Source organism: Myotis nattereri, assembly GCF_964212035.1.
Source record: "Myotis nattereri genome assembly, chromosome: X".
Taxonomy (NCBI): domain Eukaryota; kingdom Metazoa; phylum Chordata; class Mammalia; order Chiroptera; family Vespertilionidae; genus Myotis; species Myotis nattereri.
The window spans coordinates 81,935,819-81,961,546 of NC_138078.1; the positions used below are offsets into that span (position 1 = coordinate 81,935,819).

The window sequence follows — 25,728 nt, forward strand, 5'->3', positions numbered from 1 at the left end:
TAAACCCTGTGTATGGCTTTACTAAAATTAACATCATTTATATTAATAGTTTAAAGTAAATCTATTTATTTTAAAAAGAGTGTTTTATTAGATACAATGCTCTCCTTTACCTTATATAACTTTATTTTTTATTTTTTTACCTTATATAACTTTAAAGTAAGGAAATATTCCGTGACTTCAAGGTTATTGTCAAATATGTGACTAACTGCTGAAGTCATTTTATATGTAATCTATTTTTTATTGTATTTCCTTTTACAATGCTAAAAATGAATGCTAAGATAAATGTTCTAGAAATACTCTATAGAATCTTGAATATTGCAATTTAAACTGTTGCTATTCTCTCCAGTAGTTCTTGGTAGCCTATAGTAATTAAAGAAACTTTAATGGAATGAAAATAATTTATTATAATACCCATTAATATTGAAACTAGAGACCCTGTGCAAAAAAATTTGTGCACTCTGGGGAGTCCGTCAGCCCAGCCTGTGCCCTCTCACAGTCTTGGACCCCTCAAGGGATGCCCACCTGCTGGCTAAGCCATGTGCCCTGGGGGATCGGGCCTAAACTGGCAGTCAGACATTGCTCTGGCAGGCCAGGAGCCCTCGGAGGATGTCCACTTGCCAGCGGGGAGCAGGCCTAAGGTGCAGTCGGACATCGTTAGCACTGCTGAGGAGGTGGGAGAGGCTCCCACCACCACCGCTGTACTGGCAGCCATAAGCCTGGCTTGTGGCTGAGCAGAGCTCCCCCTGTGGGAGCACACTGACCACCAGGGGGCAGCTCCTGCATTGAGCATCTGTCCCCTGGTGGTCAGTGTGTGTCATAGTGACCAGTCATTCCCAGTCATTCTGCTGTTAGGCTCAATTTTCATATTACCCTTTTATTATATAGGAGTAGCTGGCCAGCCTGGGTGAGGGGCTGATGGCTGTTTGCAGGCTGGCCACAACCTCGTCAGTGTGGCTGTCCCTGCTGGGGTGCCTGGCCAGCCTGGGTGAGGGGATTATGGTTGTTTGCAGGCTGGCCACAGCCCCTTCAGGGTAGGGGTCCCCACTGAGGTGCATGGCCAGTCTGGGTGAGTGACTGATGGCTGTTTGCAGGCTGGACACAGTCCCTTCAGGGTGGGGATCCCCACTGGGGTGCCTGGCCATCCTGGGTGAGGGGCTGAGGACCTTTTGCAGGCTGTCCACAGCCCCTTCAGGATGGGGGGTCCTCCTGGGGTGCCTGACCAGTCTGGGTGAGGGGCTGAGGGCCATTTTCAGGTTGGCTAAGCCCCCCAGCTGGGACCCTCACCCCATGAGGGTGTGGCCAGCCTGGGTGAGGAGCTGATAGCTCTTTGCAGGCTGGCCACAACCCCCAGCCACCCAAGCTCCCAGTGGAGGCTGGCTGGAAGCAGGTATCTGGGATTTATTTGTCTTCTATAATTGAAACTTTGTTGCCATGAGCAGAGGCCTCAGCTGACTCAGGGCTGACAGGAAACTTGGCTTCCTCCATTGCAGAAGCAACCAAGCCTCCTCCTTGCTCCAGCTCTGTGGCTGCTGGCCACGATCTTGGTTGGGTTAATTTGCATATAGTGACTCTGCTTGGCTGGTGGGCGTAGCTTAGGGCATAGCGAAAATATGGTCAATTAGCATCTTTGTTTTTTATTAGTGTAGATTATTATATTCATTTTACTATAGTTTTCTACAATAGCCATATCTTTGTGATTTTATCCATCTGAAATTGTGTTATTGCATTTTTCTGGCCACAAAATGTATAATTAATCAGAACAAAAGAAAAAAAAATAGGTTGGTTCTTTTCTTAAAATTTCTTTATTGATTAAGGTATTACATATGTGTCCTTATCCCCCCATTGGTTCTTGATCATTCAAACAGTAGTAAAGCTCAGAAATAATTTTTTAGTCTTTTCCCTAGCATTCCTTGATCTACAGAATAAACAGCTTTTAATTTATCAGTTTTAATATTCAACATTTTTGGAACTATTTTTAGTCCTTACTGGCACTCCGTGTGCTTTCTGGGCAACTATACCAGATTTATAGCTTTGGAAGTGCTGTGTTATTTATTACCTTCCAGTAATCAATGAAGTGATGTCTTGCTCATGCATATGTCAAAAATGTTAAAGTTTGGAACAATGGATCAATTAATTCTTTCCCAGAACAATAGGCAAAAATATAGCTTCTAATATAGCAGCACATATATTTTCTTTTTTCCAAAAGAAAAATACTGCTCTTGGAATTTTTATAGCTAACAGCAACTTTCTCTTCTTTGATTTTACAAATCCCTACAAAAAATTATGATCTCAGATGAGCTTAACATCTTGCTTATTTCAGCAGTTTTTGTCCTGGGTTTGCAAACTCAAAACTTATTTTTGAATTTAGGAAGAAATATAATTCACAAAGAAAATTAAGCCTTTTGCATTACATGAGGTTATTAGAAAGTCCATAATTTTGTCTTAATCTGAACTGGACTTGGCAATTTTGTGTACTAAACATCAATGTCTTTTAAGATGTCAGAATTCAAAATCAACATAAAATGTGTTGCATCCAATTTATATTCTATGTTGATTTCTGGGTTTTAATTTTCTCTTTTTATTGTTTGTGTACATTTGTGTTTGACAGATGTGAGGTTTTGCATTTTATAAGTAATGCACTGGCCACTTACCACACTTAATACTTGTCATCATTTCTTCTGAGAATAAAGGTTTACAACTAAGTTGTAGTTTTACCAGAAATGGACGCTTTAGCTTATTATATCCCTAACAGTAACAGTAGTTGTTTTATAAAGTGTTTTCTGGACAGTTTTAATAAAATTTAAAAAAACCTAATTAAACAATCATAGCATATTTCTATGCCTACACAGTCTGAGAATTAAAAACAAAAACAACCAAACTCTATCCTTTCTCCTTTTGTCTTTTGAAATCAGTATTACTATTTTTCATTCATGCATTTTATCTAATAAATGCTTATTGGATATGTTTGTATATGCAGATGCTATGTCCTTAGAGATTATAAATATAAATGAAGCTTGATGCCATGTTATACTATACTCATATCCATCAGTGTATTAAGGCTTAAGTAAATTACCGAGTGACACATAGGAATGATGCCTAGTGCTCTCACAAAAGGATGAACATTTGGGAGAGATATCCAAGGATTTTCTCAGATAGAGTTTATCCCTCAAAACAAGGGGGCAGTAATTTTAAGTAGGTTTGGAACTGAGTATACTACTGGTCAATTATTAGTATATAGGACATGTCTATGCTAAAGGTAGCGAAGTAATGAGTTAAGGAGCCATACATTTTTAGTTCCCTTTTTCAGCTTCCCGAGTGTTTGCATGTCATGGTCTAACATACAGAAGAAGGATCATGTGGTTGTGAATGTCAGGTGAACTGCCATGGGGTAGAAAAAATGTTGAATCTATGTGTCAAGTCATCCTTCATTCCTGAAGGAGACAAGAAAAAGAAACAGCCTTGGAATACTCATTCCATAATAATGGTAATAAGCTCATATTGACAATACACTTTGGCATAAAACTTAGATATGTTGAAAATTATGTCTTACATGTGGGCAATTCCTTTATAAATTCCTTGGACAATTAGAAATTTAAATATGTAAATCCGCAAGTCATTTGTAAAGCTCTAAATATCTGGGAAAGATATGCACACAATCACCCGACTGTGTGATTTTATAAAATTCATAATGTATTTACTGGCTGGTTCCCCACTCACCTTGATTCAGGGTACTTTAGTGCCTCTTCCTTCTGAAGAAGCATCCTTCCATCAGCCGTGCTTTTACTCCTGTAGGCTGATAGAGGACAGCGGAGCAGTCAACACACAATACCACTGATTGTAAAGAGCTAATGAAGGTGGTGATTTTATAACATCCTGGGCATTTAGATGAGTGAGATGAAGGGGATCCTTAGCCAGAGGTATGTTGTCATAGGGAGGTAGTCACTGCCAGAAAGAGTGAACATAGATCTTTGTAAAAGAAAATTATGACACCTTAAAATAATGCAGTTGAGTAGGACATTGTGTCATAATGGAGATGTTTTATATCTGCACTGTCCAACTGGGTGGACACTCAGTTTGCATGTAGCTATGAGAACTTTAAATGTGGCTAGTGAAATTGAGGAAATCTTTTTAGATTTTACCTACTTTTAATTAATTAAAATTTAAATATTTGTGGCTAATCGCTATTGTATTGGACAGAACAGTCATTGAAGACAGAAGAGCAATAGGGACATTATCCATTATCTGACATGTATATCTTATTATCAGCCTTCAAATTTGAAAAACCTATTTTTAAAGATTACTGTCCCTTCACATAAAATAATTAAAAGGCAGTTAACATGCTACTCATGGATTTTTCAACTGACATAAACTTGCCTTCATTTGCTTAGGAAAGCAAAGGTCAGTTAAAAATTTAGGTAAATGTTTAAGAACGAAATATAAATATACAAAAACAAAATACACAAACATAAATACATAAAATTTAAAATTAAAACTAGCATATTCTTTTTCCCAGATATAGTATAGTCATAAATTAGACAATTGGGTCTAAAAATCAAAAACTTATAATGTTCTTGTTCTTTTTATATTATATTACATATTCTAGTTCCCTCTTATATAACCTATGAAAATACTTTATAATATCTACTAGAGGACTGATGCACAAAAATTTGTGCACCCAGTGGGTGGGTCCCTCAGCCCGGCCTGTGCCCTCTCGCAGTCTGGGGCCTCTCCGAGAATGTCCATCTGCTGGCTTAGGCTGGCTCCCCGGGGGATCAGGCCTAAGCTGGCAGTAAGACATCACTCTGGCAGCCCGGGAGCCCTCGGGGGATGTCCACTTGCCAGCGGGGAGCAGGCCTAAGCTGCAGTCAGACATCCTTAGCACTGCTGAGGAGGCAGGAGTGGCCCCCTCCATTGCTGCTGTGCTGGCAGACATCAGCCTGGCTTGTGGCTGAGCAGAGCTCCCCCATGTGGGAGTGCACTGACCACCAGGGGGCATCTTCTGCATTGAGCATCTGCCCCCTGGTGGTCAGTGTGTGTCATAGTGACCAGTCATTCCCAGTTGTTCTGCTGTTAGGGTCAATTTGCATATTTCCCTTTTATTACATAGGACAGGGGCCTGGTGCACGGGTGAGGCCCAGCTGGTTTGCCCTGAAGGGTGTCCTGGATCAGGATGGGGGTCCCCACTGGGGTGCCTGGCCAGCCTGGGTGAGGGGCTGAGGGTTGTTTTCAGGCTCCCCACAGCCCCTTCAGGTGGGGGTCCCCACTGGGGTGCCTGGCCAGCCTGAGTGAGGAGCTGATGGCTGTTTGCAGTCTGGCCAAGCCCCCCAACAGGGACCCTGACCTATGGGGGTGTGGCCAGCCTGGGTGAGGGGCTGAGGGCCATTTTCAGGCTGGCTACAGACCCTTCAGGGTAGGGGGCCCTACTAGAGTGTCTGGCTCACCTGGGTGAGGGGATGAGGGCTGTTTTCAGGCTGCCCACAGCCCCTTCAGAGTGGGGGTCCCCCCTTGCAGTGCCGGGTCAGCCTGGGTGAGGGGCTGATGGCCGTTTTCAGGCTGGCTACGTCTGCAGGCTGGAAGCATGTATCTGGGGTTCATTTATCTTTTATAATTGAAACTTTCTAGCCTTGAGCAAAGCTTAGGGCTGGCAGGACAGGTGGGAAGTTTGGCTTCCTCCATCACCTGGGGCAACCCAAGCCTCCTGCTTGCTCTAGCTCTGTGGCCGCTGCCATCTTAGTTGGGTTAATTTGCATAATCACTCCTTATTGGCTTGTGGGCATGGCTTGTGGGTGTAGTGGAGGCATGGTCAATTTGTATGTTTCTCTTTTATTAGATTCAATTTATAGCCCTTATTAAAATGTAATTATTTTCTTAATTAATATAAACCTGTTAATATCAAGACCATAATTAAATACTTAGACTGTCATTTTTTTCTCATCTTAGATAGCATTTAATTTCCATTACATTAGTAAAATGTGTTTACACACTCCACATCCCCAATGCCTAGAAGAATGCTGTGACCATTTTTGCCACTCAGTATTGGCATGCCACGAAGTAACATGGATTTTTGTAAATTAAATTAAAATTTATTTTTCCTAACCATAAATGAGACATTCTGTATTTGAACTTTTCTAGAAACCTTTTGAAATGTTATTGCAATCATAAAATGATCATTAATCACTAATTCATTTAGATCAAATTTTAATAGTAAATATATTTATCTATATTTAATGTCATTGTCCTAAAAATACACAGTTGACAGATAGGTTTCAGTTTGCTAATTTTTTCACACTCTAAGTGAATATGACATAGCATATGTTTCCCTTGCTATATATTTTATTCAAAGAAAATGCAAATTGTTTATTGGCTTATGTGAATAAAATATTAATAGGGTGTTCATTTCAGCTGTGTAAAATAAAACAAGATAACAAATACTCATGGATTGCTTCATATGATCTTGCTAGGTGACTAAAGGGTACTTACTCAGTAGCATTCTTTAGTCAGCTAGTGAGATCACTATTTGTGCAGGGCTTATTGTATTGTAAGTCAGAGGGGACTTTTAAAATTGTTTGTTTTATTTTGATAAATTGGACTTTATCAACATTAAGGTATTTGACTATTTAAAAGACTTGTTGAGAGTATGAGACCTTTTGTGTACGGATAAGCAGTAGCACTGGAGAGAGCCCATGCATACTGATTATGTATTTTACAATTTTAATTGATTGAATTTCCTTGGATTATTCAAACACCAGAGACTGTACTTTAAACATTCCCATAATCTGACTTCATGTGATGAAAATAATATAGGTGCTGTTTCAAATTTGACATTTTGGCATATAACTTCATTCCACTGTGCTTACTCATTTAAAAAAATGTGTTTTTAATCTCCAAAAAAATTTTACTTTTAAAAATTGTTCTTATAGAAAAAGGATGAAATTCTTTGTATTTTACACAAGGTTATATTCTTATCAGAGTTTCATTTTCTCACCTCAGCAAAGGTTTTTGCTATATTTTTTAGATGTAATATATGTGCTACTGCCTTGAACAAATATTTCATATTCTATCGGAACTTATCATCGTGAAAAGCCATCGGTACAATTGAAATCTACAATAAAATATTTTATTTATATGGAGTAACTGTGGTTAATTCACTTATAACTTCATTTACCATGTGAAACATAGTGACAATTCTTTTTAAATATTCTACATACTTCTTCCTTTTGAAACTTTAATAGTTCACTTGAGTTACATTCATTATTATAAAATGCTACAACTTTAAAAACCCTCAGGACATTTTCTAGCAGAACTCTTTAATTTTAAAAAATGCCTAGAGATGTTAAGCGACTTGCTTATGATCATAATATTAGTTATAGGCAGAGTTGGGACTTAGAATTCAAGTTTTCTGGCATCTATTTCTGAGCTAATCCCATATCATGTGGCTTTGAGAATTTGAAAATTGGTCTATTACATAATAACGTAAGTTAAATGTTTCATTCTATATTTTCCAGGGTCAAAATGTTTTTGGGCTCGATGTCATTGAAACGCCAGAAGGAGACAAGATGCCACAACTGATTGTTCAAAAGGAGTTAGATAGGGAAGAGAAGGATACATATGTAATGAAAGTAAAGGTTGAAGATGGTGGCTTTCCTCAAAAATCCAGTACTGCCATTTTGCAAATAAGTATTGCTGATATAAATGATAACCATCCAGTTTTCACGGAGAGTGAAATTGAAGTCAGTATACCAGAAAATGCTCCTGTAGGTACTTCAGTGACACAGCTCCATGCCACAGATGCCGACATAGGTGAAAATGCCAAAATTCACTTCTATTTCAGCAATCTAGTTTCCAACATAGCCAAGAGGCTATTTCACCTCAACTCCTCCACCGGACTTATCACAATCAAAGAACCACTGGATAGGGAAGAATCACCAAACCACAAGTTACTGGTTTTGGCAAGTGATGGTGGGTTGATGCCAGCAAGAGCAATGGTGCTAGTAAATGTTACAGATATCAATGATAATGTCCCATCAATCGATATAAGATACATCATCAATCCAATCAATGGCACTGTGGTTCTTTCAGAAAATGCTTCACTCAACACCAAAATTGCTCTCATAACTGTGACAGATAAAGATGCTGACCATAATGGTAGGGTGACATGCTTCACAGATCATGATGTCCCTTTCCGATTAAGGCCAGTATTTAGTAATCAGTTCCTCCTGGAGACGGCTGCATTTCTTGACTATGAGTCCACCAAAGAATATGCCATTAAATTACTGGCTGCAGATGCTGGCAAACCTCCATTGAATCAGTCATCCATGCTCCTTATCAAAATAAAAGATGAAAATGACAATGCTCCCGTTTTTACCCAGTCTTTCATAAGTACTTCTGTTCCTGAGAATAACTCTCCTGGCTCCCAGTTGACAAAAATAAGTGCGACGGATGCAGACACTGGACGTAATGCTGAAATCACTTACCTGTTAGGCGATGATGCTCCATCTGAATTCAACCTGGATCAGCGTACAGGCATTCTGACTGCAATGAAGAAACTGGATAGAGAAAAACAGGAAAAGTATTACTTTACAGTTCTGGCAAAAGATAACGGGATTCCACCCTTAATAACTAATGTCACAGTCTTAGTGACAGTTCTTGATCAAAATGACAACAGTCCAATTTTCACACACAATGAATACAATTTCTATGTCCCAGAAAACCTTTCTAGACATGGCACAGTAGGACTAATCACTGTAACTGATCCTGATTATGGAGAAAATTCTGCAGTTACTCTCTCCATTTTAGATGTGAATGATGACTTCACCATTGATTCACAGACTGGTGTCATTCGACCAAATATTTCATTTGACAGAGAAAAACAAGAGTCTTATACTTTCTATGTACAGGCTGAGGATGGTGGTAGGGTATCACGTTCTTCAACTGCCAAAGTGACCATAAATGTGGTTGATGTCAATGACAACAAGCCAGTTTTTCTTGTCCCTTCTTCCAACTACTCCTATGAATTGGTTCTACCATCCACTGATCCGGGCACAGTGGTCTTCACAGTAGTTGCTATTGACAATGACACTGGCATGAATGCAGAGCTTCAGTACAGCATTGTAGGAGGAAACACAAGAGGTCTGTTTATAATCAACCAAACAACAGGCAACATTACAATCAAGGAGAAATGTGTTTTAGCAGACCTTGGTTTACACAGACTGGTAGTCAAAGCTAACGACTTAGGGCAACCTGATTCTCTCTTCAGTGTTGTAAGAGTTAATCTATTTGTGAATGAGTCAGTAACTAATGCTACACTGATTCATGAACTGGTGCACAGAAACACTGAAACATCAGTAACCCAAAATATTGAGACAACTGATGCATCCTCCCCAACCACTGACTATGTCAAGATCATGGTTGCCATTGTTGCTGGCACCATAACTGTCATCCTTGTTATTTTCATCACTGCTGTCATAAGATGCTGCCAATCACCACACCTTAAGGCTGCTCAGAAAAACAAACAGAATTCTGAATGGGTTACTCCAAACCCAGAAAATCGGCAGATGATAATGATGAAGAAAAAGAAGAAGAAGAAGAAGAAGAAGCATGCCCCTAAGAACTTGCTGCTTAACTTTGTCACTATTGAGGAAACTAAGGCAGATGATGCTGACAATGATGGAAAGAGCATCACACTAGACCTTCCCATTGAGCTGGAAGAGCAAACCATGTGCAAGTACAACTGGGGCACTACACCTACTACTTTCAAGCCTGACAGCCCTGATTTGGCCAGGCACTACAAATCTGCATCCCCACAGCCTGCTTTCCAGATCCAACCAGAAACTCCCCTGAATTCAAAGCACCACATCATCCAGGAACTGCCTCTTGATAATACCTTTGTGGCCTGTGATTCCATCTCCAAATGTTCCTCCAGCAGTTCTGATCCCTACAGTGTTTCTGAGTACAGCTATCCGGTGACAACTTTCAAGACCCCTGTGTCTGTACACACCAGATTGGTAGGTATTCACAATTTCTAACTAACTTTTCTAATTTTATTTTGTTTTTTAATTATTTTAAGTTGAAGTAGAATTTTACAATATCTATTAACTCAAAAAGGATCAAAACAATCATACTCTGCAGAAGTATTTAAATAGATATATGGATTAATTTTAAGTTTGGTAGAAAATGAGAACAAATAACTCTTTTTTTAAAAAAAAAAACCTCCACCCCAGGATAAATTTTCCATTGATCTTTAAAGAGGGGGTAAAGAGAAAGGAGGCAGGAGGGGGGAGAGAGGAAGAGGAACATCAATGTAAAAAAACACATCATCTGAATGCCTCCTGCATGCTCCCCAACCAGGAGCCAGGGATCCAGCCTGCAACCAGGGTGCATGCCCTTCACCAGGAAATGAACTCATGACCCTTTGGTCCATGGGCTAACACTCTAACCACTGAGAAAAACTGGCCAGGGCCTAATAACTCTTGATTGTAGAAAAACTTGGTCTGAACCATGATTATAATAGGGCCAAGGTTGTCTGTAGATGTCAGTATAGCACATCTTGCTATAGAATATACTGGAAAAACTCTAAAATAAAGGGGTCCTGGCACTGTCCTCAGTACCATTGTGTGCATGAGCATCAGAACATTTGAGGCCAGACCCATCACACTAAAGCTGTTTATAATCTAATAAGTAGGTGTTAAAGGTGTTGAGAATCCCAGCTTCACTTGAGAAAATCTGTGTGTACTCAAAACATTCAAATAACATCAAGGCATCTTTCCTACCCACAATGTCCCTAAGCCCATACAATGAAAACAGAGTATCATTTTCACATTAAGTATTTACCATTATTCTGGTTCAGAAAATCTATATTCAAACAATGTAACAAGGATGGGATTAGAAAAATGAAGTCTTGTTACTCAGTCTCATCTTCAAGCCAGAGAATGAAATATACATAAGATCTCTATTTTAGATATTCATTTAAGTATTTCCATATTTATACAATACATTGAGAGTCCTTCAGCATACATTCCTGAAAGATAATGGCTTTTGGAAAATGAAATATGTTTGCTTTCTCTAATGGACAAGAAAGTAAATAAAGGCATAGTAAGACCCAAGAAATCTTTAAATAATAATTTAAAACCCAAAAATAAATTTATGAAAATAATGTATACAATGTTTTTTATCTTATCCCATGGAGAAGAAAAATGAATAAAAATTTATCCAGAAATTCATAAGTAAATTAAATTATTTAAATGTGGTTATTTCCTTAATAAAGTGATGTACTTTATCTATTTTTATTTTTCTCAAAGCCATGCCACATGTTGACTTCATTATTTTGTTTTTGTTACTCTTAAAAAAGTCATCATCTCAGTTTCAGTGAATGAAAGTTTTTGAAACTTATTCAGGGTTAATAAAATGATAGTGATGTGAAAGTGAATATAACAGTCTTCTCAACAAGGTTAGAAATAATAAAGAAGTCTATTAGGATTCAAAATAACAATGAATCTACCATATTTTAAGAAATTATTTTAAGAATCATGGTCATTCAAGGATAGGTATGGTTTAAATATAACATAACATGATTTTTCTCTCTTAAGCACACAGTAAAGGATGTGTATGTTGTTACTATAGGTCCATAGTTATACTATTGCAGATGATAAAACAGAACCCTTAGTCACTTTGTGGAAAGTTTCTGTTATGTCTTAAATGAGTTTACAGGGCAGTAGTTATTTCTCTGATATGAATGGGCCCCATTTTTTTCTAATTCAGTGGATCTTAGATGGGTTACAAACACAATAAATGCCTAACATCTTGGGATGTGTTTTTGTTAATACTTAACAATTGAAAATGGCACTCTTATTTTCTGATTAATTTTGGTTATTATTCTGTTCATTGGAAGCATTTCTCAATAGGAAAACATCCTTTATGCATAACACTTTATATGTATTTTGTATCCTAATAGCACTTTTCCTTGGACTAAATTTATGACTCACTTAAAAGTGTATAAGAAAGGTAATGTTTGTGAATTACATTTGGATATCACCATTTTTAACAGATTGGCTAATGTAGTTTGTTAAAAGAGTAAATTCTGATTTCAACTGTTTTGGAAACCATGGAGATGTTTTATGAGATAGATTTATTTTACTTGAGAATATACAGTAAGCAAGGCATGGATGAAAGGAAAAAATTAAAGTGTTTTCCAAATATCCTCTTTATTGTTGGCATGTGGTAATTTTTTATAAGTAGTAAAATTAATAACTTTATCCATGATGACATTTTATTTTATTTAGCTAAGGATGTTTTCCTACACACAGGACAAATAAATTAATGAGGTAGGCAAAATAAGTAAAGTAAACATTAATGAGAATAAATTTTTGGTTATCATTAGGTTTTTATTAGCTAAAAAGACTATCTTAGAATCAATGAGTTCTTAGATGACTTATTCTATTTTTTCAAATCTTAAAAATAAGTAAATTGTATATTTTATGTATTTCGTTCACAGTTGTTTCATATTAATTACTAAATATTTTCTGGACATGAATTGGAGAATTTCGGCAGATTAAAATGATATTAAACATAATGTGATTCCTTTTATTTTGTGCTGCATTTGCAATATTCTTCAGCCTCTTTAATTTCTGATTAATTCCAGGATAGCCACCTTATATTCACTGATGTTACAGAATGCTAAGAAGCTAAGTGAGCACTGAAAAAAAAAACAGCTAGTGTATATAAAAATTCAAATGTAGTAGGTGTCTTCTTCTTAAAGAAAAATCATACAAAATGGGGGAAAGTGTCAGCCAATAAAATAAAAATGCATTATTCCTTAAGGAAACTTTGACAGTGGAATAAAATATTACCGTTAGCAGAAGGCAAATATTCCAGCTGATTTTAAACAAAATAAGAAATGCATTTTCTAAAGGGGAGTTTAGTATTCTATTTACATTTAGCTCCTTACTCATCTGAATGGGAAAGGGAATAAATGGAATGGTTCTATTAGGCTGCAAAATATAAGGGATTTATCAGAAATTTCATGTTTTAAAAAGGCAATAAAATATTTTCTATAATTTTTATGACACTGGTGTTCAGAAAAAATATGGAACATTTGTGAGATAGAATTGTCTCTATTGTATAAAACCTTTGATACTTGAGGATTATGAAGCTCTTCTTCGGTACAAAGTTTTAGAAGTATTCTGGAATGTACTTTATATATAGCATGTTACCCCCAAATTTATATACTTTAACAGTTAGTAGCTATTAAGTGAAATACATTTTAATATATATTGCATTTATAATTATTCAAAGTGTGCATATACATTTTGGGGGATATCCTGTATATTGTAGTGGAAATTAAAAACATAAAATTTAAAACTGATTCACCTTCAGTTAACATCTTTCAGAGCAAGCAGACAACTTTTGGTTGGCATGACTCTAAGAAAACAATAAGTAGCACCATTTTAGAATCAAATTGTTTTTTGTTATTTTTTGTAGTTTAGTCTTTAACTTTTATTTTTTAAAATTCTTTATTGTTTAAATTATTACATATAGTATTACATATGTCTCCTTCCCTCTCCCCATTAACCTCTCCCAGCCACCCCTACCCCCCAGCACATGCCCTCAGCCCACTAGCGTCTGTGTCTACTGGTTATGCTTATATGCATGCACACGAGTCCTTTGGTTGATCTCTTACTCCCCTGAAGTTTGACAGTCCGTTCCATGCTTCTCTAACTCTGAATCTATGTTTTGTTCATCAGTTTATGTTGTTCATTATATTCCACAAGTGAGAGAGATCATGTGATATTTATCTTTCTCTGACTAGCTTATTTCGCTTAGCATAATGCTCTCCACATCCATCCATGCAGTTGCAAATGGTAAGAGTTCCTTATTTTTTACAGAAGTGTAGTATTGCATTGTGTAAATGTACCAGGGTTTTTTTTTTTTTTTTAATACATTCATCTGCTGATGGGCACTTAGATTGTTCCTAAATCTTAGCTATTATAAATTGTGCTGATATGAATGTAGGGGTGCATATATCCTTTCTGATTGGTGTTTCTGACTTCCTGGGATATATTCCTAGAAGTGGGATTACTGGGTCAAATGGGAGTTCCATTTTTAACCTTTTGAGGAAACTCCATACTGTCTTCCATAGTGGCTGCACCAGTCTGCATTCCCACCAGCAGTGCACGAGGGTTTCTTTTTCTCCACATCCTCATCATTGTTTTGATTTTCATCTCTCAGATGATTAGTGATTTTGAGCATGTTTTCATATGTCTTTTGGCCTTCTGTATGTCCACTTTCAAAAAGTGTCTATTTAATGTCCTTTGCCCATTGTTGATTGGATTGTTTATCTTCTTTTTATTAATATGTCTGAATTCCCTATAAATTTTGGAGATTAGACCTTTATCCGATATAACATTGGCAAATATGTTCTCCTATGCAGTGAGCTTTCTTGGTGTTTCATTGATGGTTTCTTTTGATGTGCAGAAGCTTTTTATTTTGATGTAGGCCCATTTGTTTATTTTCTCCTTAGTTTCCATTGCCCTAGGAGCTGTATTGGTAAAGATATTGCTATAGCATATGTCTGATATTTTTCTGCCTATGGATTCTTCTAAGATTTTTATGGTTTCCTATCTTACATTTAAGTCCTTCATCCATTTTGAGTTTATTTTTGTGTATGATGTAAATTGGTGTCTAGTTTTATTTTTTTTGCATGTATCTGTCCAATTTTCCCAACACCATTATTGAAGAGACTGTCTTGACTCCATTGTACGCTCTTGCCTCTTTTGTCAAATATTAATGGAGCATAATGGCTTGGGTCAATTTCTGGGTTCTCTGTTCTGTTCCATTGGTCTATATGACTGTTCTTGTGCAAGTACCAGGCAGTTTTGAGAACCATGGCTTTGTAATATAGCTTGATATCTGGTATTGTGATCCCTCCAATTTTGTTCTTCTTTCTCAGGATTGCTGTGGCTATTTGGGGTCTTTTTATTATTTTATTCCAGATGAATTTGTGGAGAGTTTGTTCTAGGTCTGAAATATGTTGTTGGTATTTTATTGGGGGTTGCCTTAAATCTATAGATTGCTTTGGGTAGTATGGGCATTTTAATGATGTTTAATTGATTCTACCAATCTATGAACATGGTATATTCTTCCATTTCTTTATATCATCCTCTATCTCTTTTTTCAATGTCCTGTAGTTTTCTTCTGTGTATAGGTCTTTTACCTCCTTAATTAAGGTTATTCCTAAGTATCTTAATTTTTGTTGTTGTTGTTGCAATGGAAAATGGGATTTTTGTTGTTTGTTTCTCTTTCTGTGAGTTCATTATTAGTGTACAAAAAAAGCCATAGATTTATGAGTGTTAAATTTGTATCCTGTTACATTACCAAATTCATTTATTAAATCTAGTAGTTTTTTATGGAGTCTTTTGGATTTTCTATGTACAATATTATGTCATTTGCAAAGAATGACAGTTTTACTTCTTCTTTTCCAATTTGGCTGCCTTTTAGTTCTTCTTCTTGTCTGATTGCTATGGCTAGCACTTCCAGTACTATGTCCAACAGGAGTGGTGAAAGTGGGCATCGCTGTCTTGTTCCTGTTCTTAGGGGAAATGGTTTTAGTTTTTGTCCGTTGAGTATGATGTATGATGTTGGCTGTGTGTTTGTCATATAAGGCTTTTATTATGATCCCTCTATTCCCACTTTGCAGAGAGTTTTTATCAAGAAAATGTGTTGGATTTTGTCAAATGCTTCTTCTGCATCAATTGATATGGTTAGAATCAATTTTGATAATTGTCTTATAAAAGAGATGTACTGCTAAAACCAAACTTAATCTTTAACACAGATCTGCCATCAAAATGTTGTAAATATTGAAAAATAGAGGAATATAATAATGAAAATATAATTTTAGGGCCTTCTATGTACCAGTCACTATCTTAAAACATGTACTCCACTTCCTCAGAAAAAGAAAGAAATTGAAAAGAATACTAACAAATTTATGTAATTAGAGTTGGAATAAACTTGCAGTTTCAGAAATGAGATTATAAAATAATTCATAGATGTAACCCTGCCTGGATTCAGCATGGTAACAGGAGTGTGAGTTAGCTTGGAATAGGATTGGTATTCAATATTGTTACATTCAATGTTTGATTTTGTGCCTCTATATCTTAGTACTGTGAGTCTTAGGCATGTAGCATGCTTGGCAACTACGACTTTAAGAACACAGACATCGGATTTTGATCATGTGTTATTTTTCTTATCCTCAACTGACTCCAGGACATCAACTATTGAAATCTGCAGTGAAATATAACTTTCTAGGAACAACATAATTTTATTCCCTTTCCAAAAAATTCCAATTATTTATGATTTCAAAATTTTGTTAAGATCATTAAATTTTAATTTTTATTTTCCATTATAAAGGCAATAAAAAAACCTTAAAAATAATGCCCCATTGAACCTTATAATAGTAGTAATCTAGTAATCAAAATATAAAGTTAATGGAAGAAACAGTGCAGCTTTAGCATGCCTTTTCTTTCTTTGCTTGCTTTGAATGTCAGCAACTGTGATGTAATATAGTGCTGTCCTGATGTACAATCTGATGGTTAATATATCAATCATGAAACATGGAATTACTTGTCCTGTCTGACTGCTGAAGAGTTTAAGCATCATGTCAGGGAGTTTGTAAGTAAAGCAGAACTATCCAACCTAACCTCTGAAAGTTATCCAGGACAAGAGATCTTTTAAGACCAAAACTAGCAAAAAATTAAAACACTTTAGTTCTTTTTTAAATATTCACTAATATACTTTTGCTGAGAAAATTATGATTACCTTTCACTCTGCTTAAGTGTTAGAGGATATAAAATAATCTTATTGGGTTTTTATATTGATTTTAATTATCTTTTTCTATTTTAATCATTAAAATTATTTTTGTTGTAATCATGTTTTCTTTTTCTATAAATGTTGAAAAAATGTTTGTAAAAAATTTTTCTTTAAAAAGAGAATATTAAATTCTTTATACTCCCTGATATTTTGAATAAAAGTTTTAATATTTCTTGTGTAAGTAAACATAACTCAAGTTATATCAGAGCAAAAACAAGGATTTAGGTACAATATTTTAAAAGATTTTTTATCAATTTTGAAACTATTTAGGAAAATATGTTACTTGAGTCATATCTAAATAGATCTAAGTTATTTTTCTGGCATTAAATTACTGACTACGTTATTGCTTTGAGTAATTTGCCTTTTAAACATTAACTCATTTTTTTTCTCAATTTGAGGATTAATTTATTTCTTACAGAACTGACTAAATGTTTCAAACTGGATGTAAGTTACATTTTATTAGGGAAAACATAATGTGTAGAATTTTCCACTGTATTCTTCCACCTGCTTAGGACTTTTTAACACTACTAACAGATATTTAAAAATACAACATAATTTCTTGGGATATAACGGGTGTATAAAGGACCCTTATAATTAAGACATGACACATGTTTCGTGGATTTTCATTCAAATGCTTTATTGTGTATCATTTTACCTTGGAAAGTGTAAATAGGATTTGGTCAATTATGTATGTACATTAAATTAGTGTATTATTTGGAGTGTTCTTAAATGTAAAGGTATTTAGAAGAAGTTAATGCTCTATTTAGCATTTCAAATTAAAGTAGTTACTATATTTTTGACATCTAGGTGATATGGTTACTGTTAAAATTTAGTGTTCCTATTTACCCAAAACAGAATTCCTTGTACTTCCAATCATGTCAGATTTCTGACTTTCTAAATATTAGTTAGTTATAATGACTGTGTGTGTAACTGTTTTACTAGTAATGAGAAATGTCATGTAAGTTACAATATTGTCTTACAACTATTGTAGAAAAATACTTAAAATTCAAACTTATCTTTGTGAAAGTCATTAATTTAGAATCTATATATATAAAACCCTAATATGCAAATAGACTGAATGGCAGAACAACCAAACAACTGAACAACTGAAGAACAACCAGTTGCTATGACATGCGCTGACCATCAGGAGGCACACACGGAACATGGTGTGCATCAGCCATGGCAGGATGGTGGATCTGGTGAGCAGGGACACCAGACTAAGGCAGGGTGCCAGTTGCTGTCATTGGGGAGAGCCTCTGGTGGTTACTGAAAATTCTTGCTCCAGTGTGCCTTGGTTCTGCTGGGCACTTGCACCTGCTGCTGGCGCCAGCCCCACTTGCACCCACTGCCGGTGCTGGCCCCACTCGCACCCACAGCTGGTGCCGGAGCTGCCACTTGCACCCACTGCTGGTGACTGGTGCCTGTCCCGATCACTTGGTGCCATCAGCTGGTGCGAGCAGCAGCTGCTAGCCCTGATCGTCCCTCAGGGCTTCTCCACCTCAACCCTGCTCCTCAGGGGCAATCAGGGCAGTAGCCACCACTTGCAACCACTAACAGTGCCAGCCCCACTTGCACCCACTGCTGGCGACGGCCCCAATTGCTTTGCACCATCAGCGGGTGTGAGCGGGGCTGGTGCCATCAGCATGTGGGAGTGGTGGGGGCAGCGGGAGTGGGGCTGGCTGCAGACAGGGGGCCAGGGGCTGCAGTGGGAGGGGCTGGGCGAGGACACAGAGGATGGGCCGAGACCCACCCCTGTGCTCACTGCAGCCTCTCAGCCCACAGTTCCTTTCAAGGTGTACAAATTCATGCACTGGGCCCCCAGTAACTTTATAATTCCTCTCTCACTTCTTCCTGATAAACTAAGTACTTTACATTTAATTCTAATTATTTCAAGGAATGTCAAAACTGAGCCAACTTAGGGGTTCCTAGAGTCAGTGTCCTGAAGGTACCAAGATGTACTAAGAGTAAGAGTTTCCAAAATCCAGTCTTCAATTACTTGTGAATAAAATGATGTGCAAGAAAATGAACCAGTGCTTCAAATATCCCATAGTAAACTACTGTGGCTTCCTGACCATTATATGTAACTAGAGGCCTAGTGCACAAATTCATTCATGGATGGGGTCCCTCAGGATGACCTGCGGGGATCCGACCAAAACCCATAATCCAATACCACCTGCCATGCCTGCCTGACGCTACTCATCCTGGCCCTGTTGTGCCTGCTATGGGCTTGCCCCCCTATCTGGAGAGGCTCACGCCACCACAGTGGCTCTCACTAGCCATGAGCCCTGCATTTGGCGTCCATCATGAGGGGTGTGGGAGGGTAGAAACATGATCAGCCCTCTGAGCAGGCAGTGGGATGCCCTTGCAGGCCCAGGATCTGGATCTATCCCATTGACGTTTATGCTGGTTGTTGGGAGCCAACTGGTGGCCACTTTTATATTGTTTCATATTTACAGAGCATCTAGGGAGGGAAGCAGCTGTGGTGACCAAGGCTGACTTCCAGGAGGCCAGGCAGTGCTGTTGGGATCATGCCAGCAGCTCAGGTCCCTTTGTGCCTGGCCCTTCCCCAGAGATTGGACCTGCAGGACTACTGAGGGAGTGAGTGGCTGCTGCCTGGCTTGTTGGCCATCAGGATGGGTTGATCAGGTGAGTGCACTGAAAACCAGAGGACAGCTTCTGCATTGAGTGTCTGCCCCCTGGTGGACATTGTGTGTCATAGTGACCAGTCAACTGGTCATTTGGTTGTTCGGTCACTTAGGCTTTTATATATATATATATATACTAGAGGCCCGGTGCACAAAAATTTGTGCACTGGCGGGGGGGGGGGGGTGGTATCCCTCAGCCCCACATGTGCCCTCTCACAGTCTGGGACCCCTCGGGAGATAATGACCTGCTGGCTTAGGCCCGCTCCCGGGTGGCAGAGGGCAGGCCCAATCCCTAGGTGCCTGCCCCGCAGCTCCTGGTCGGGCTCAGAGCAGGGCCGATTGTGGAGTTGGGGCGCCACCCCCTGTCATGCACAGAGCAGGGCAGAACAGGAGGTTGCGATGCCACCCTCAGTCATGCTCAGGGTAGGGCCTATTGGGGGGTTGGGGTGCCGCCCCCTGTCACACTCAAGGCAGGGTCGATGGGGAGGTTGCAGCACCACCCCCTGTCATGCACAGAGAGGGCAGATCAGGGGTTTGGGGTTCTGCCCCCTGTCACGCACAGAGCAGGGCTCATCAGGGGGGTTGGGGCTCCGTACACTCACACACAGAGCAGGGCCGATCAAGGGGTTGGGGAGCTCCCCCCTGTCACCCACAGAGCAGGGCCGATCTGGGGGTTGGGGAGCTCCCCCCATCAGGCACAGAGCAGGGCCGATCAGGGGGTTGGGCACCTTCCCCTGTCACGAACAGAGCAGGGCGGATAGGGAGGTTGTGACCCCGCCCTCTGTCACACACAGAGCCGCAGTGCAATCAGGGGGTTTGGGCCCTGCCCCCTGTCACACTGCTCCAGGTGCCAGGAGGCCTCGCTGCTCAGCTGATCCCAGTGCTGGGAGGCCTCGCGGCTCTGCTGATTCCGGTGCCAGGAGGCCTCGCCGCTCTGCTGATCCCGGGTTGGGGAGGCCTCATGGCTCCGCTGATCGCAGGCTGGGAGGCCTTGCAGCTCCACTGATCCCGGTGCCAGGAGGCCTCGCAGCTCTGCTGATCCTGGTGCTGGGAGACCTCGTGGTTCTTCTGATCCCGGATTCAGGAAGCCTCCTGGCTCCACTGATCCCGGTGCCGGGAGGCCTCACAGTTCCGCTGATCCTGGGTTCAGGAGGCCTTGTGGCTCCGCTGATCCCAGTCCAGGAGGCCTTGAGGCTCCGCTGATCCTGGTGCTGGGAGGCATATTACCCTTTTACTATATAGGATAGAGGCCTGGTGCACGGGTGGGGACCGGCTGGTTTGCCCTGAAGCGTGTCCCGGATCAGGGTGGGAGTCCCGCTTCGGTTCCTGGCCAGCCTGGATGAGGGGATGATGGCTGTTTGCAGCTGGTCACAGCCCTTTCAGGGTGGTGGTCCCCACTGGGGTTCCTGGCCAGTCTGGGTGAGGGGCTGAGGGCCATTTTCAGTCTGGCGGGTGACTGAAGCTCCCAACCTCTCTTTTATTTCTTTTTTCTTTTTTATTCTGGGATTTTATTTACCTTCTATGGCTGTCACTGGAGCTGAGAGCTGGCTTTAGCTCAGACCTCTGCTGCTGAAAGCAGGTTTCTGTGCTTTGTTTACCTTCTGTATTTGAAACTCTGTTGCGACTCCAGCTCTGAGATCCCGGCTGACTGAAAGCAGGTTTCTGGGGTTTTGTTTAGCTTCTATATTTGTAACAATGTTTCTTAGAGAGCAGCTGAGAGGCCAGCAGTGGCAGGAGGGGAACCTGGCTTCCTCCATCACTGGAGCAAGCAAGCCTCCCTGTTTGCGTCAGCTGCCTGGCTGCTGGCCGCCATCTTGGTTGGCAGTTAATTTGCATATATCCCTGATTAGCCAATGGGAAGGGTAGCGAAGTTACAGCTAATTATCATGTTTCTCTTTTATTAGATAGGACTAGTAGCCCGGTGCACAAAATTTGTGCACTCGGGGGGCAGGGGGGAGGTTCCCCTCAGTTATTAAACATTATCCGCACAACACTGACTGACCAGATTGGTGGCGGTGGTGGTGGTCTTGTCAGTATGTGTTATATTATGCAGATGAAAATCTATTTAAACAGATTTTATGTAGATATTTTCAAAGATGAAAGAATTGTCCCTGTCAACTATTTTAGTTGATTCATATCTTCATTAATTGTCATCATTGCAAAGTTTTCAGTTCCCATATGGATTGCTGGATATAATAGGTCATGCGCTGTCCCTGTCCTTTGTAGCCTTTGTGACCTTAAGGAGGACTCTAGTTTTCCATTTATATGTTTAAGTACCAACCTTACCGGCTTAAAAACGTAAGCTTTTAACACTGCTCTCTCTGTTCTGTATCCTTCTGATGAAAAGTGGAGTTGGGTTGCAGCACAAGAGAGAAATTCAGAAGGGGAATATTGAAGTAATGACTGCAGTCAGAGAAGAGGGAACCTGTTTCCCTGGCCACAGGCGCTGGTGCCCTGGACCACAGGGCTGGCAGCTTCTCCGGGTGGCTGCAGCCTGGGACCTCGGGTGGGTGGCTTGTCCGTCTCCTGGGCTGCAGCCAGCCGCAGGCACTGGCGCCTGGACCAAAGGTGGGTGGCTTCTTCTTCTGGGGGCTTCTTCTTCTTCTGTGCTTTCAGGGAGGGCAGTCAGTTATGTGTCATGCAAACATAGGAGTCACCCATCTCAGAAGCTGGGTGCGGGTCAGGGAAGTGCCGGCCAGGGACGCTGGCGGCGGCCGCTTCCCTGCTGCCACACTGGGCTTCTGCGGTCACCAATTGATCACTGCAGAAGCCGAGTGCGGGGGTAGGGAAGCAGCCGCCTAAGCCCAACTTGTGCCTCCTTGCAGTTGGGGGCCCCTTCCCCTGGCTGCTGGCACCAGTTTTCCTCTGGCCTCAGGAACCCAGGCCTTTGCTCTTTGCCGGTAAGGACCCTGGTGGCAGGCTTCGTTCTCCGCTCCCACCACCAGGCTCAGCTCCCTGGGGCAGAGCTGGCTCCCACCACCAGGCTCAGCTCCTGGGGGCAGAGCTGGCGTGCTGGCTTTGTTCTCCTCGCTCCTCATGCCGACCTTCGCTTGCTCCTGGCCTAGCCTAGGCCAGTGGTAGCTCCGCGGCAGCGCAGAGGGTTTTGCTTTCCGCTCCAGTTGCCTGGCTCGGCTCCTGGGGTTGGATCCCGGCAGCAGTGGCGCAGAGGGCTGCTCCTACCCAGGGCCAATGGGCTTTGCTCCATTGCTTGGCGCTGACATATGCAAATTAGCCACCATCTTGTCTGGCGATTAATTTGCATATCTCGCTGATTAGCTTATGGGAAGTGTGTCAGAGGTATGGTTAATTACCATGTTTGTCTATTATTAGATAGGAGATATATATACTAGAAGCCCATTGCACAAAGATTCACGCAATAGGCCTTCCTTCCCGTGGCTGCTGGCACAGGTTTTCCTCCAGCACCCAGGAACTAGGCCTTTGGTCCAGGCCCAATGGAGAAGCCTAGCCTCTTCAGTCTTCAGTCTTCAGTCTTCACTCTTCAGACTTCAGTCTTCACTCTGGCCGGAGCCTTCACTCTCCGCCTCACACCTGCATATGCAAATTAACTGCCATTTTTGTTGGGTTAATTTGCATAGTCACTCTGATTGGCTGGTGGGCATAGTGAAGTGACACTAATTTGCATGTTTCTCTTTTATTAGTGTAGATTATATAAATGCATTTTTATGATGATGATGATGAAAAGCATAACATACAATTATCCATCTTTTTTTCTATTGTAGTTCATATTCAATATTATTCAGTATTAGTTTCAACAACATCGTGGTTAGACAATTCATATACTTTACAGAGTAGCCCCCTTAATATTTCAAGTACCCCCTCTGGCCCGTATGTAGATGTTACATTATTAATTTTTTCCTCTATGGACCTCTCTCCAGCCACTCCCACCCCCCAGCACATCCCCTCAGCCCTAGTGACTGTGTCCATTGGTAATGTTTATAGGCATGCATACAAGTCCTTTGATTGATCTCCTACCCCCCGCCCCGCCTTCCCTCTGAGGTTTGATAGTCAGTTCGATGCTTCTCTGTCTCACTGGTTTCCATTTTTGTTCATCGGTTTATGTTGTTCACTATATTCCACAAATGAGTGAGATCATGTGGTATTTATCTTTCTCCAATTGGCTTATTTTGCTTAGCATAATGCTCTCCAGTTCCATCCATGATGTTGCAAATGGTAAGAGTTCCTTCTTTTTCACAGCAGCGTAGTCTTCCATCGTGTAGATGTACCACAGTTTTCTAATCCATTTGTCTGCTGATGGGCACTTAGGCTGTTTCCAAATCTTAGCTATTGTAAATTGTGCTGCTATGAACATAGGAGTGCTTATGTCCTTTTTGATAGGTGTTTCTTGGGAAATATCCCTGGAAGTGGAATTATTGGGTCAAATGGGAGTTTCTATTTTTAATTTTTTGAGGCAACTCCATACTGTTTTCCACAGTGGCTGCACCAGTCTGCATTCCCACCAGCAGTGAACGAGGGTTTCTTTTTCTCCACATCCTCTCCAGCACTTCTTGTTTGTTGATGGTAGCCATTCTGACAGGTGTGAGATGATATCTCTTTGTTGTTTTGTTTTCCATCTCTGGGATGATTAGTGCCTTTGAGCATGTTTTCATAGGTCTCTTGGCCTTCTGTATGTCCACTTTCAAAAGGCATCTATTTAAGTTCTTTGCTCATTGTTTGATTGGGATGTTTATCATCCTTTTGTTAAGATGTATGAGTTCCCTATAAATTTTGGAGATTAGGCCCTTATTGGATATAACATTGGCAAATATGTTCTCTCATGCAGTGGGTGTTCTTGTTGTTTTGTTGATGGTTTCTTTTACTGTGAAGAAGCTTTTTATTTTAATGTAGTCTTATTTGTTTATTTTGTCCTAGATTTCCATTGTCCTAGGAGCTGTATCAGTAAAGATATTGCTACAACAAATGTCTGATATTTTGCCGCCTGTGGTTTGCTCTAAGGTTTTTATGGTTTCATGTCGTACATTTAAGTCCTTTATCCATTTTGAGTTTATTTTTGTGTATGGTGTAAGTTGGTGGTCTAGTTTCAGTTTTTTTTTTTGCATGTATCTGTCCAATTTTCCCAACACCATTTATTGAAGAGGCTGTCTTGACTCCATTGTTTGTTCATGCCTCCTTTGTCAAATATTAATTGAGCATAGTGGTTTGGGTCAATTTCTGGGTTCTCTGTTCTGTTCCATTCTTCTATATGTCTGTACTTGTGCAGTGCCAGGCAGTTTTGAGAACAGTGGCTTTGTAGTATAGCTTGATATCTTAAATCCTTGTGTCATGCACACTCTGTTTTCTCCTTTACTGCATACTCTGTGAGCTAAGAGGAATATCTCTTTTTACTTCTGCTTCAGTGACACTTTCAAATATGACTGTAATAAGAAAAACTCCTGACCACTTCTTTGTATATATGAAGATGGAAATATCTTGAAATATTTATCCACAATCTCTAAAAAAACATTCCCTAATAGTTTGTGGGTGTCATATTTTCTGAAGATAATAATATAAACTTTATTTTTAAAGCTATAATACTTTAAGGTTTTAATACTTTTCTTCAGAATACAATTTCTTTGAGAAAGGAACTTCAAAATTAATTTCTTTCCTAATCTTTGAGGTTATAATATTTGCCTATGTAAACCAATGATGACTGAGATTTAACCATATTTAAAATTAGGCCATAGATAAAAATGGATTCTACTTTTGATTATTAACTACCCTTGATCTATTGCTTGCTTATGCTTGAGGAAATAATATTACCATTTGTGAATTCTAGTAAACTGTTTTTCCATGAAAGCCATAGAGAACAAAAATATGTCTTTTACTTGGTTCCTTCTTATTAGTTGCATTTGTGGCATTTTAAATTTAATTTTTATTACATGTTTGGTTTACCTAGTCTCAGATATCTTTCCATATTTTGCATTGGCATTAATGGACTCCTGAAGAATTCCCAGTGAAATGACCTTGTTTATCTCTCTGGCTCTTATTCTAGTAAATAAATTGAGAAAATCAGAAGGAAAGCAAATATTAAGACTAGTAGTGATAGGGTTTTTTTTGTTTGTTTTTTTCTTTGAGTTTTATTTTATTTTATTTTTTTATTGCTTAAAGTATTACAAAGAATATTACGTATGTCTCCTTTTTTTTCTTTCCTTGACCTTCCCCTGGCTTCCCCTACCCCCGCAGTGTCTTGTGTCCATTGGTTATG

At 39.8% G+C, this 25,728-nt stretch overlaps 1 protein-coding gene across 1 annotated transcript in view; it reads left to right on the top strand.

Annotated features, from left to right (window-relative positions):
• PCDH11X (protocadherin 11 X-linked) overlaps window positions 1-25,728 on the top strand; it is a 972,549-nt gene that overhangs the window by 155,983 nt on the left and 790,838 nt on the right. The window contains exon 3 of the mRNA XM_081115087.1: window positions 7,506-10,004. Coding sequence (XP_080971213.1) covers window positions 7,506-10,004 — 2,499 coding nt within the window. The remainder of the gene's footprint in view (window positions 1-7,505; window positions 10,005-25,728) is intronic.